The 14,428-nt window shown below is 35.5% G+C and overlaps 3 protein-coding genes across 3 annotated transcripts; 2 read left to right on the top strand and 1 right to left on the bottom strand.

Moving 5' to 3' along the window:
• LOC18588034 (probable protein phosphatase 2C 72) lies at window positions 2,395–4,378 on the top strand. The gene is made up of 5 exons (XM_007012176.2): window positions 2,395–2,660; window positions 2,800–3,129; window positions 3,218–3,332; window positions 3,649–3,872; window positions 3,966–4,378. Exons 1-5 carry the CDS (start codon window positions 2,487–2,489, stop codon window positions 4,167–4,169), a joined length of 1,047 nt encoding a protein of 348 aa, XP_007012238.2. The 5' UTR covers window positions 2,395–2,486; the 3' UTR covers window positions 4,170–4,378.
• LOC18588033 lies at window positions 4,857–7,880 on the bottom strand. Its single transcript, XM_007012175.2, has 4 exons — window positions 7,426–7,880; window positions 7,207–7,312; window positions 5,734–5,877; window positions 4,857–5,281 (listed from the first exon to the last, which is right to left on the bottom strand). Exons 1-4 carry the CDS (start codon window positions 7,683–7,685, stop codon window positions 5,027–5,029), a joined length of 765 nt encoding a protein of 254 aa, XP_007012237.2. The 5' UTR covers window positions 7,686–7,880; the 3' UTR covers window positions 4,857–5,026.
• On the top strand, window positions 10,170–13,799 carry LOC18588032 (vacuolar-processing enzyme). Its single transcript, XM_007012174.2, has 9 exons — window positions 10,170–10,525; window positions 10,723–10,887; window positions 10,979–11,135; window positions 11,288–11,373; window positions 11,463–11,662; window positions 11,855–11,903; window positions 12,164–12,373; window positions 13,058–13,264; window positions 13,347–13,799. Exons 1-9 carry the CDS (start codon window positions 10,319–10,321, stop codon window positions 13,527–13,529), a joined length of 1,464 nt encoding a protein of 487 aa, XP_007012236.2. The 5' UTR covers window positions 10,170–10,318; the 3' UTR covers window positions 13,530–13,799.

The following is a 14,428-nucleotide window of genomic DNA, read 5'->3' as shown; positions in this document are numbered from 1 at the left end:
AACTGCACATTAACTGGTCCACGTAAGGGGTGCATAAGCTTATAACCATTGATTTAATGCATGCCAAGTGTTCTATTATTCTAGCATGCCTAATCCTAATACATTGGTTTTGATTGTAGAAGGAATCTTATCTGGAAAGTTCAAGGTTTCCAAGCATTTCATTTGATAACAAATGTTTTTCCATTAAAGAATTAGTATAATGTTATTGTATAAAAGTTTCTTATCTGATAAGATTCCTGGGCTATCCAAACCACTGATGCAAAACATTGGGGAAAAGGAAAAATGGAAGTCTGACCTGTACGGAGTTTGGGAGAAGGATGGGTTTATTTGACTAGACAAAGAACGAAGCGTGCTTATAAAAGTGTATGGCTTGGATCAAAATGTTGGGATTATGTTCACCCGTGTCATCATTAACGCGTGTTCATAGGCTTCCAGTCTGCTACATTTGCCAATCAGGGCATAGATTATTCAGTTTCGGCCAACAAAAAATGAAAAACTCAAAGTAGTAGAAATCTGGTGGGCTTTTGTTTCTCTATGTAATTCGAATACTAACTTGGAATCAATTATTGATCTTTAAAGAATAAGAATCAGATAGATTCAACGCTAATAATTGTTAAAATGCAGTCAATGGTTCCTTGGAGGAAGGGGAGTCGGCATCATTATCTGATTACTCTATTCTAGTAGATTTCATCCTTCATGTAAACAACTAAACAATCTGAAATTATAAGAAGCTATTACTCTTCTCATCCCTTTGATTTAATGAATTGGAGAAATCTAAAGGACAAAAATAACACATAGCCAATCAACCTTTACCATTTGTGTAAGGATATTTGTTCTTTTTTTTTTTTTTAAAGGAAGGTAAAATACTTTAAAAAATTTATGCATCATTTAAGAAAATTTATATAAACTTTTATTTTATTTTATATTTAATCAAATCTTTATACTTTTTAATTTAAATCAAATAAATTTTTATAATTAATAATTGATTAACGGATGTTAATCAAGATGTCACTTGTTATTTTTTACTACATAACATTGACATGGCATAATAATATGTTAGATGATGATATAACATGATAATATAATTATGTGATATTTCACCATCCACATCAACATCATATTAGTATCACATGTGTATAAAATAACAAATGATATTTTAATTAATAATAATTAATCAATTATTAGTCATATAGGTCTTAATTTAATATAAAAATGAAAATTTGATTGAATATCATAAAAAAATAAAAATTTATTTAAATTTTGTCAAGTATTATGTGAAAAAAATTAATAGAGCAAATGTTATTAGAATTTTATTATTATTATCTTGTTGCCACTAATCAAACTTCTAAGTTTTCTAGTTTCAATTCTTATTTGTGACTTTATAAAATAATAAAAAGACTGTTTCTTTTTCAATTCCAGCTGCTTCTGCCAAAACTACACGGCATGTTTGCTCATTGAGATCCCTGCGTGGGTTTCCAATGGCATAGCATAAACAAAATCCAACCAATTCGGAAAGGGACCCATCCATTTGAATAATTGTCTGTTAATAAAAAGTCAACTTGGATAATCAACCAAGTTTTAAACTATCTGCAAGAAAAGTCCACAGTTTGTACGGTTATGATCTTATGATCAACTCTATCAGACTAAGCAATGAATCAGCCTGACGTACCTCAAACAAGTCCTTTCCCTTAACTTGTGCATGCTTGGCAGACTTTAATGAACCATGATTACGCGCTCTTGAGGGTAGCATTAAACTTCTTTCAATAGCTTAATTATTTGTTTTTTCTTTTTAAGAGTTGACCAACATTTTGATGCATCTTTTTATAATTCTGTCTGAAAGCTGTTGAGTTAATGTTAAAACTGATTCCTTTGGCCATGGATACAGTCTTTTTCCCCTGTAAAGTACATATGCTTGGTCAAGTGTCAACCATCCCTTCCTTTTTTACTTTATGGAAGGGACCAACCGTCCATTTTACCTTTGATTTTTATAAACATAGGCTTCCATGAGCCCTCTGGGTCACACAGTTCATCCATTGTTCATTGGGATTTCATGAAATGTAACCTTAGGGGCTTGTAAATCATGTGATATGTATTCCACAAATATGTCTAAGAGCTATTTACAAAGTATTTGAGGCAAGGAGGAGGAAATTTCCTTGTGTACGTGAGAGGCTAGAGTTTGAATGTCTTGTCAAGATACTAATCTTTGCAAGAACACACCTCATATGCCTCTTTAAGTGAATCTTGGGGTAGCCTATAATAATACTCAACAATTAATTAAGAAACAATTTATTAATGAATTGGAGTGTGCTTTCAGGTCACTGGGAGCCACTTGTGCCGCTATATATAATTATTATCTTGCTAACATGCGCATTGTAGGAGTCCTTAAATACATGATTGAGGGGACTGTTTCCACAAGTCATCGGAATTTAATAAGGTGGCGGTGACTCTGGGTGGAGAATAAGAAAATTCTTTGTATTCAGTTTGAGATGGGAATCTGCATATCCGTTGCATCTTCAGAGATTCATGAGGCTGAAGACTGCCAGGAAAATGTTGTCTACTTGGCAGAAAACATTGCTTCTATAGGAATTCAGGGACTTGGCTCTCTTTACTCTAGGCAGGGAAGCAAAGGACTGAAACAGGATGCTGCCATCCTTTATCAGGTTTGCCACTGCTACTCCTTAGTTATATTATGGCAGTTTTAAACATGATAGTTGGTTTATTTTGTTAATCAAAAAGGAATTAATAGGTCGAATTGAGATGGGATCAAACTGAGTATATAATGTGTTTGTGTTCTTAAAGGACTATGGAATGGAAGGTGGAGCTCTTTGTGGAGTTTTTGATGGTCATGGAAAGAATGGTCACATAGTGAGCAATAAGGTGAGAAACCGGTTGCCATCACTCTTGCTAAGCCAAAAGAATGCTCTAGCAACGATGAAGACATCAGCAGATCACAAGAATTTCCAGGATCAAGTAGCAGATTTAAAGAGTGGATCGGTACTAAGCAAGGATTTGCTTAAATGGCAAGAGGCTTGCATCAGTGCCTTCAAGGTGATGGACAAGGAGATTAAGCTTCAAGAGAATTTGGACTGCTCTACCAGTGGAACCACTGCTGTTGTTGTTGTGAGACAGGTAAGAAAGCTAGCGTTCGTGATTTGTAGAAACTGTTTGGAAATCGAAGTCCCATCTTTATTTATTATTTCCTATTGGTTTTTCAAAGGGTGAAGATCTTATGATTGCAAACCTTGGCGATTCAAGGGCGATTCTAGGAACAACAACAGCAAATGGTATCAAGGCTGTTCAATTATCTACTGATTTGAAGCCTGGTTTACCCAGTAAGACCCTTTTCCTTTCTGGTAAAGCAAAAAAATAGCCCTTCCTCTGAATCTTCTGAAAAATATTTGTTCTTCTTATACGACTAAATTCTTTGCCAACTCTTAGTATACCCCAGGAAGAAAAACAACATGTATTCTAAGGTATATTGAGCAATCACAGCTCACAGCATCTTTCTTGCTACAAGTCATTCCGAAGGACAGACCGTCAAAATAAAGTTTTCCTAGCAGGACTGAAGAGCATATACTATAGGTGTATTATTTTTTTCTTCAAGCCATCCTTTTTGTTTGTAGTGGTTGATCAATTATTTTGATACAGGTGAAGCCGAACGAATCAGGAGTTGCAATGGAAGGGTACTTGCTTTAAAGGAAGAATCGCATATCCAGCGTGTGTGGCTGCCCCATGAAGATTCTCCAGGCCTGGCCATGTCTCGAGCTTTTGGAGACTTCCTACTCAAGAACCATGGAATAATCGCAATCCCTGACGTCTTCTATCACCACCTTACTCCAAACGATCAATTCATTGTTCTTGCAACAGATGGGGTACAGCCCATTTCACTGAAATAATAATGCTTTGTAGAAAGTTTCCACTATAAGAATGAACCTGAACATTTGTTTTTGGCCTGTTTTCTTTAGGTATGGGATGTGCTAAACAACAGCCAAGTTGCCTCCATAGTGATGGAGGCAGAGAGTGAGCAGGCAGCCGCAAGAGCAGTGGTGGAGGCAGCTACCGCCTCATGGAAGAAGAAGTTTCCATCTTCAAAAGTAGATGACTGTACCGTGGTTTGCCTCTTCCTCCAAAAGAAGCAACATCCAAGTTTCTTGCCTGCGGAGACTTAACTAGTTGGTCGGCCTCCTCTGTTAATTTTGTGATGACCTTTGTCGCAGAAGTTTTTAGATACTCTTGTGACTTTGTTAGCCACCGTTAACTATTCTAAGATTAAGGTCTTGGTCCTAACGATTGTAGCCACGTTGTATCCATTACTTTGCCAAGAAAACAAAATGTATGGAACAGTAAGTTTCATATTTGATCAATGATCTAAAACTAATGGCTGACTCAAAGTCATGTACGGTACAGGAATGGAGGTGAGAAGAGGTTTTAATGATAAAACCAGATTCCTTCAATGATGGAAGATCCAAAGTACTCATCGTTTTGTTTTGGGTTTGGCTAATAGCGACATGGACTGCTTTAGCGACTATCGACAGACATACCACAAACATGAGACTATCTAAGCTTAGAGTGACATCAATCAATGTTTTCCTCTTTTACTTGTAAAACACCTAGGAAAATGTCAACACAAACATCCTGTTTATACCAGCCAACGCTCAAAACCACTGATCCCCTCCCAGCCAGTATTTGGTTAGTTTCAGATTTTAAAGTTCAAAGCAATATCTTCCGATGGAACTCTCTACTGGACCCATAATCTAAATCCGACCTCCATTTGAAGCAAAGAGAAGATGAGAAACAAGTACCAATAAGATGACCCAGAAAAAGGATATTGAATAAGAGTAATCGTAAATTTTTACTTCTAAAATGGCATTTTGATTCAAGAACAACTATTGAACTGGGTAATTCTCTCATTAAGTGGGGAAAAAGATCTCATCTGTAGCCTCCCAAACAATATAAAATCCCTTGTATCAATAAATCTATGCATGCAAAATTGATGCCAAGCAAAATTTGCAAAATTTCCAATTTTTCAATGATTATATTTCTCTTCTTTTTGTTCCTCTCCTAGAAGGTCATCATAAGAAACAGGGACCCTAATCCTCTCATGAACAGATTTGCGTGTTCCTTCAGCACTGAACTGCTCTTTCAGGTTTTGAGGTATTAGTTGAGAATCTTCTGGAACGCTTGCTGAAGTTCCATTAGTGAGTGTACAGGCCGTTCCTTGACAAGAGCTCTCTCTGTTCTGTGCCAGTACTTGGCTGACATTTTGTTGCTTAAATTGCTTCTGCAAAAACATAAATACCATTACTCACATATTTTAGAATACTATTTGAAGAATAAAAAGAATCGAATGGGCCATAACATTATACAAGAACCAAGAGGCTTATGAATTGCATTGGAATGGCATCATGAATCCAGTTCAAAGACTATTACATCAAATACAAGAGTTGCTTGAATCATACTAAATTCTCACATAAAAAAGAACTTATCACTACTGCAATCAGATTTCTAAGCAAAACTACCAAGCCACATAAAACTGTCACAGACTATTGAGTGTTGATCAAAGAAATAGATTCTATATAAGCTGAGCTTACGAAGAACCAACCAACTGGCTCCTAACAACATTATTTAGACATCCAATTGATAGGTGATCATTGAAAGTTCTCATGCAGACATGTATACTTTCAACTGACCAAAAGGAAAAGAATAGCACTTTATGTGCCCATAAGTACGAACCTCAAAGTCCTTGGCTTTTTTCATTATCTCACAATAAGCAGCCGGTTCCCGTGCTTTTATGATATTCCATAATATCCCACCACCTGTCCGACAACGTCTTCCATCAGCAGTCATCTGACCTCCACAAGATTGAATTGCATCCACCTGAGAATTTTATGTTTCATCATAGACATCCCAGTAGGAACAATAGCAGGGAAAAGGAAATGCAAAAGATCTTGGGTGTGGAAAGAAAAAGAATGAAGGAAAAAAAGGAACAAAGTAAGGGGGTGGATAGCACAGTAGCAGATATGAAAATATTGTTAGCTCAAAGCTTAAACTACAAAAATCATCATTGTAACATTAAGCAATTACTGAACATACAACAAAAAGCGTAGGGTTGCCATAGATGTAAAAGGACAAAACGAAGAACAACTCAAGAATTTCTACCAATTATTCCTCGTATACAGGTCAAGCAATAATAGCCAAGGCGAAGACTTTTAACATATCACTTCTTATGTGGCATGGAAAAATGAATTAGACATGAAGCTTCAATATTTTCTCATGATCCTACCATCTGGATAATTAGACATGAAGGGCTGTCTTTTATTTTGAACATATCCATTCTTATAGTTGGCTGTTTGATATCTGAAAACCTACTTGATAAAATATTTTACATCAACGCTGAGTTGTGCAAGTCGAAGAAAGAAAAATTGGTAACAACCTATATCAAAAGGAACTTATTAAGTATCTCAGCTCAGAGCACAGGTTTTGAAGTAGCAAATGACATCTGTAAAAAAAATCAGCAATGGTAGGGAAAACATTGTAGACCATCAGATGTTAAGCGTGGAATTGTTTTTAAAAAGAGTAGTCAAGCATCGGCAGCCTAGGCAGACTCAAAATGAAGTGCAACCCACATTCTCACCTTTCCTTAACAACGAAATGAATATTTTCTCGTTCACTACTGGCAGTGATTTATTTTTAAAAGCACTGATCTTATTGGGAAAAAAATAGAGGCCAATGTAAAAGGGGTAAGCTTAGGTTACTCAGAATTTAGAGGTACCCACAAAGATGACAGCAACAGGCAAGACCGAAATTAGCTGAGGAGCTCTCAAAAAGGTGCAAGGCAGAAATGTTACCAAGCACAAACTTATTAACTTCTGAAAGAGAAGTTACTAATGCACCATAATCCCAACTAGAGAATGTGACATGAACCAAACTCAACTAAGCTTGTCAGAGCATTATAGAACAGGCAACATTAACACAGCCTAACCAAATTATCTATCATTATTCATACAGATTTTCTGAAGAAACAACAGCATAATCTCAACAAGTTTCAAACATCTCAGAACTTCAAAGCACATATAAATTTTCACTAGTAATTTTTATAAATTAAACAATTTATTTATGGTGAAGCCAACATTGAATTATACATTAAGCACACAAAAAATTAAATAAAATAAATAAATAGCTTGAAAGGGATAAAATCAAAAATACCTCTCTAACAAGATCACTTAATGCAGAAACCCCCAAACATCCCACAGCAGTGTATACCATATACGACTTCCTCTCTTTTAACCGTCTACAAGTATCCAACACAAACCTGCAAATCCCCATATTTAACAACTTCTCAAAAACCAAACTTACCCAAATATATATTCTGTTTATTTAGTTTATTTATTGATGCAATGAAAAATTAATCTTCACAGATATTACCTGTTTATATCAAAAGCTTTAGGCCCCGAACCACCCTTCTTTTTCCTGTTCTTCTTCTTATTTGCTCTGCGCTTTTTGTTTTTACTTTGGGACCCTTCGCTTTCAATGTTTGCATCTGCAACGCCGCCTTTTTCCCGATAATTTCCCGAGTTATTATCCACGAGCTCTCCTTCTTCTACATCAAGCATCTCAACATCTTCGCCATCCCCTAAACCGTCCTCTTCGTAAATCGCTTCCAATATGCTCTCTCCTTCCTCCATCAAAAAAATCTAAAGAAACAAATCCCAAAACCTTACTTCATAAACCTTTAAATGTAAAATCAAAAGCTCGTCGGCGAGCTTTCAGTGATGGTGTGGTCGTTTGAGTTTTGCTCTGTGGCGAGAGAGCTCAAGAGGCGGTTATATTGGGCTGGATGGATAGATTTTGTCATTCGGGGGCATTAACCGGGCAAGCGTAATTAGTTCAACTAAGGACCATTCTTTTGTCGGAATAATGTCGATTTAGCCCAAATGAATAAAATATGAGAAAAAGGCTCTGGGCCACGCTTGGGCTATGTTTATAAGTCCATTTTTTTTATAAAGTTCCTACTTGATATTTTGTCAATATTATTTAATTAATAAATTTAAAAGTTAAAAACTTTTTTAAAATAAATATTTATAAATTTTAAAAAAATTATTTAAAAAATTAAAATAATTTATAATTGAGTAATTGTTATAAAATATATATATATAAATATCCATTATCTTATAATCCAATAAGTCTAAATCAAGTTATGGCACCTGAGTATTTATCTGGTTAGTGTATAATTTTCCTGCTTAAAGAGTAAGGTTCGAATTCCCTTTCTTAATTATAAAAAAAAAAAGTTAAACAGTATCAAACTTTCATAATAAGTATAATCCAATTTAAATATTTAAATTTGACTATATATATCTAGATTTAGATATAAATTGAATTAATTTAAAAAGTTATTAACTTATAAATAGACTCCTCACTTTATTTCTAAATTTTTTATTTTATTAATTTTTTCTCTTATAATTATTTTTTCAAATTATATTTTATAACAATAATAATATATTAATATTGTGCACACAAGACACCATAGAGAGGAATTCTTTACTCATCGAACTTGCATCATGCAAATAATAGTAATACCCGCATTTTTCCACAAATTTGACATTATGTTATTGCGTAAATAGCGATGGAGTAGCCCTCCAAACATTATTTTACTCCCAACAAATTCTTTTCCTTTCTTTAGAAAATAAAGCGTGTCGCGGCCACGTTATTCTTATCTTTATTTCTTTAAGAATCAATCTTACGAGTACAATTCATATCGATTTATACCCATTGCAAATCCTTGGAAGCTGACACTGTACTACACCAATTGCTACTCCGTAACGGATAACATGATCCTTTTGTGCAATCAAGTGCTAGCTAGCCATGAAAATGAACCTTGATTTGGAATTATCATCAACGAAACTACCCCTTGGCCCGACTTGGAACTTCACCCATGTCTGATATTAAAGTATGATAATGGCTTTCATTCCCACCCCCACCCCAAAAAAAGAAGGTATAATAATGGCTTCGAAAACAAAAGCAATGAAGTTTGGCGACAATGACAGCCGTTGGTAATTGGCTTTGAATTATATATTACTCAAATAAAACGTATACTTAACCATCATCATTCATGAAACGATCCATCACTAACACTCTGATTAGCTCTGCATGGGCTTTGTACCGATATAATTCAATAATAAATACAAGGGGGCTGTCTAAATCAATCCTCCATGTGCAAGAGAAATGAACCCTAGTGGAGGAAGAGTGTACGGCACGGATTCCTACTTTATGTCACTATTAATTGATTCCCAAAGATTCAAGTCCATGCCTTCGTTTCAAGATAAGGGGGGGAGAGATTCCCCGATGGGGATAAGCAAAAGGAGAACCGAATAAGTAGTGACTTAAAATAATCTAAAAAAGAGTCCTAATTATTTGGATTTTGTTTACTATTGTCCTAAAACTACCATTTAAATATTAAGTAACAAAAATAATTTAATTTTATTAATATAAATTATAATATTTAATACAAATATATTTGATATAATATATAAAAATGTCACTTAATTATTCAAAAATATTTTAACAAATTTGTATTATTTTATTATATTTAATCAAATTATTATATTTTTATTTTAAATTAAATAAATTATTATAATTAATAATTGATTAATTGATATTAATTAAAAAATCACTTGTATTGCAAAATCACATAACATTGACATAGTATATAAATATGTTATAATAAATAATATGTGATATGATAATATTATATGATAACATAACTATATGATATAATTTTATATGATAACATTTTTATATATTAATATCATGTGAATATAAAATAATACATGATATTTTAATTAATAATAATTTAATTATTTTCTTTATAAAAAATTATTTGAAAAAAATATAAAAATTAAATTAACTATAATTTACAACTATTATTAACAAAAATCCTTAATCCTTTTGGCAAGAAAATTGGAGTTTTTGAGTTTTCTTTCTCCGGGAATAACCAGCCAATAGGACACAATTACGTAATAAAATGGTCGACTCCGTGGCCCCCACAGAGCCCACGAAATTCAACTTCTCTCCTACCCCATTTTTTCCTCACTCTCATCAAAGCCGTCGATTAGAAACGGGTCCCATCGTCGACGGCCACAGATGCAATCACACGTTACAATAAAAAAGGTCATGAAATACATTTCTCTGGGGCCCTCCACATAGAATCACTATATTCAAAATTTCTACTTATATCTTAGCTGCAAAGCCTTGAATTTTTGCATAATCATCAAAATCAGTTTTCTTTCCTAATTCCAATTGATTAAAGGTTGGCCAAATCATGACCCGTCTCGTGTCCGGTGTGATTCTTCTCCTATTGTCTCTGACTGGAATCGTCTCTGCCGGTAGAGATATCACCGGAGACGTCCTTCGGTTACCATCGGAAGCTTCTAAGTTCTTCCGTGGGAGCAACGATGATGAAGTCGAGGGCACGAGATGGGCGGTCCTGATTGCTGGATCTAATGGCTACTGGAACTACAGGCACCAGGTCATAAAGTCTTCCCCAATTTCTAAATTTCGTGTTTGGCATGATCTTTTAAAAGTTTTGTGATCATTTTTTAATGTCCACTTCACTTCAAAAGAGTGTTAAGTTTTTTTTTTCAGATTTTATGCTGAATTTATTAGTTGATTGATAATCGATTGACGGGTCTTACTTTTTGCTAAGGATATTTATATTTGTTTCAGGCTGATGTTTGTCATGCTTATCAACTCCTAAAAAAGGGTGGTCTCAAAGACGAAAATATCATTGTCTTCATGTATGATGACATTGCTTTCAATGAAGAAAACCCCAGGCCTGGAATCATCATTAACAGTCCTCATGGCGATGATGTTTATGAGGGAGTTCCAAAGGTCTGTTCGTTTTTTTTCCTGGTTACTGTTTTCGAGAGAAAAATTGTTGATTGTACAATTTCTGATTCTCACCGTTCCCTAATTGGTGCAGGATTATACTGGAGAAGATGTTACGGTTAACAACCTCTTGGCTGCCATCCTCGGGAACAAAACTGCTCTGACCGGGGGTAGCGGAAAGGTTGTGGATAGTGGCCCCAATGATCATATCTTCATATACTACACTGACCATGGGGGTCCTGGAGTGCTTGGTTAGTAGTATCTTATTAGCACTTATGTCTTATGGCTTTCAGAGTACCTTGCACCTTAACTTAATTGCTTATAGTTGAGTCTAGTATGGTTTCAGCTTGAAACTTAATACTAGTTTATGAAGCTGCTAATGATTCATTTGTTGTTAATCCAGGGATGCCTACCTTTCCTTATCTTTATGCTGATGACCTGATTGAAGTTTTCAAGAAAAAGCATGCTTCAGGGACCTATAAAAGCTTGGTAAACTGTTGTTTTAACTTTTTATTTCTGGATGCGTTCTCCATCTCTTTAGTGGCATTTTAATTTCTGGTTTACATGTAACTTTGTAGGTATTCTATCTTGAAGCTTGTGAGTCAGGAAGTATCTTCGAGGGTCTTCTTCCTGAGGGTTTGAATATCTATGCGACCACAGCATCAAACGCAGAAGAGAGTAGTTGGGGGACCTATTGTCCTGGAGAGTACCCAAGTCCTCCCCCAGAGTATGAAACCTGCTTGGGAGACTTGTACAGTGTTGCTTGGATGGAGGATAGGTATGGATTAAAGCATGCTAATCATATAACTAAATCAGAGGTGATGTGGGTGATACACATGCAATTTTAATTCTCTTAGTAATGATCTGGACTAATTTAAGAGATTTTTCAAGCTGAATCAGCTTATAAACTTTTCGTTTTGTCGAATTACCTCTCTTGCTGTGAATTTTAATATTATGTTTCTGTGAGCAGTGACATACATAATTTGCAGACAGAGACTTTGCACCAGCAGTATGAACTGGTAAGGTTTTTAAAAAGCATATTTTCCTGAACCTTTTCCTTTCCTTTCTGGGAAAAATGGAAAACTTCAATTACATTTTGCCTATAGTAGTTATTTATTACCATCGAGATCTAAGAAGTACGAAACTATATCCAGACAATGGTCTAAATTACTCTGACATCAGATTCAAGTGCTCATTTATTCATTACTATAATGTTCCAAAAACCTTCTAGTTTGCTGTTTAGATCTGATATGCAATTTCATTTTGCTGGCTTTTGCAGGTGAAAAGGAGGACGATAAATGGTAATTCTGCATATGGCTCTCATGTCATGCAATATGGTGATATAGGGCTTAGCAAGGACATTGTCTTTGTGTACTTGGGTACAAATCCTGCAAATGATAACTTCACATTTGTTGATGAGAACTCCCTGCAGCCGCCTACAAAAGCTGTCAACCAGCGTGATGCTGATCTTGTCCATTTCTGGGATAAGGTTTGTGTCTTATTTCTTTTAAATTACACAGTATATATTAAACTCAAGAATTTGCTTTTTCGCATCAATTCTTTTAATAGAATGAGGCATCAGTGCATATATGAGACATTCAGAAATGGGCATTAATTTGGTAGTTAAAAGTTAGCTATCTGTTCCTGGGCGTTGGTATAACTAACTATACAATCTGTAATTGGGAGATGACACTATTATCTGAACTCATTTAATGGGTGTTGTAAATAAGATATTGTGCTATTTGGTGTTTTATGGAAGCATTTCCTTACCATGTTCTAGTAATACCTAAAGCTGTGAGGAGGAAATCCAATGAGTAGAGTAATTGGAATACTGAAAGTATAAAGAACGGGACTTCTTCTTAGATTGAATATTTAGATGGACATCCTACAAATCTTATGGGGTGCAAAAAGGCAGGAGCCTGGAGTTATGTTTGTGTAAATACTTTGAAGAAAAACACAAGATGGTTGCAACTGTAGAAAGTATATGAGGGACTTCGGAATCGATGCTTTGGTGTCAATAATTATAGGTTTTTCTTTCTCTATAATGCTGTTATTTTAAATGAATGTAAGTTGTCAATTACTTGATAGTGACACTTCATATATGTATGAAAGCACCCACCGTGCTAGTGCTAGAGCCCATCTCACTCGAGCTTTCTCCCTATTTACTTTGCAGTATCGCAAGGCACCTGATGGCTCTGTTAGGAAGCTTGAAGCCCAAAAGCAGTTTGTTGAAGCTATGTCTCATAGAATGCATATAGATAACAGTATGAAACTCATTGGCAAGCTCTTATTTGGAATTGAAAAAGGCCCAGAAGTTATGAAGACTGTTCGGCCAGCTGGGCAACCTCTTGTTGATGACTGGAAATGCCTTAAGAAAATGGTAATACTCTTGATTCTTGGCCTCTCTTTCATTGCTTTGTTTTGTCTTGCTACTTAAGAAGATGCTCTGTTCATCTACACAGGTGAGAACTTTTGAGACACACTGTGGATCGCTAGCCCAGTATGGGATGAAACACATGCGTTCCCTTGCAAACATCTGCAATGCTGGAATTCAGACAGAGCAGATGGCTGAGGCATCAGCTCAAGCTTGTGTCAGCATTCCTTCTGGTCATTGGAGCTCTGTTCAGAAAGGGTTCAGTGCATAAATACAGCAGAATAGGCAATATTAAAGGCCAAACCTTGGATTATGTTGTACTCCACAATGTGGTTTCCTATCATACAGATTGTCCAAACGCTGCATTTATATGATAGTTAATGTGATTGCTTGTGTGTAAAAATTATTTAGGAGCAACTCTGTACCAGACTGCTTAATTTAAGTATATGCATCAGATGTAAGTGTGTGTATCTGATTGTATGAATCTTTTCCCATATGTGTTGAATGGATAAGACAAAAGTTCCTAAGTTTTAGAAACAAATGGATAGAATGTTTTAACTTCTGCTTACTGGTGAAAATCTCAAAGGGGCCCTCTCCATGTCACTGGTTTCCGATCAAGACAAAGGTGGCAATAACCTTTGTCTCTGTCATCTTTTTTGCAAGCTTTAGCTGATAGCAAATTGGTAATTGCCGTTTTGGCATATGCTATTACCCACCATCCAGAGGGGAGTAAGCAGTCTTTGGGGTAGATGGTAGACCCCAGTAAGCAATACAGGGGATGCGCGAACAACGAAATTGTTGCACCTGTTGTGCTTGAAGATTATGTCCTGAAGTGATTTCAGAGGTGACGGGTGAGCAATGCTGGGTCATATCTCACTTTCACTTATGATCATATCTATTGACACATGCATAATCCAGACTGTGAATTTTGTGATTGCGTCAGTACTCAGTCCTGCTTTCCAAGTTTTAATCCATAATCGGTAACGTAATTCATTATCAGGTTTCCATAAACGTCCGCACAGAGTGAACCCAGGAGATGGAAAGAGAATAAAATAGATGCCATCACCATCCATCGTAAAAAATACTACCTGGAATGGTGACTGGGTCACTGCTCAAGCAGGGGCGGAGCCTTCTTGCGGGATCATGCCCTCTAAAATTTTAAAATCTTTT

This window comes from Theobroma cacao, chromosome 9 (assembly GCF_000208745.1).
Source record: "Theobroma cacao cultivar B97-61/B2 chromosome 9, Criollo_cocoa_genome_V2, whole genome shotgun sequence".
In the NCBI taxonomy this organism is placed as follows: Eukaryota; Viridiplantae; Streptophyta; class Magnoliopsida; order Malvales; family Malvaceae; genus Theobroma; species Theobroma cacao.
The sequence above is the reverse complement of the archived record's forward strand: the minus strand, read 5'-3'. Positions and strand labels throughout refer to the sequence as shown.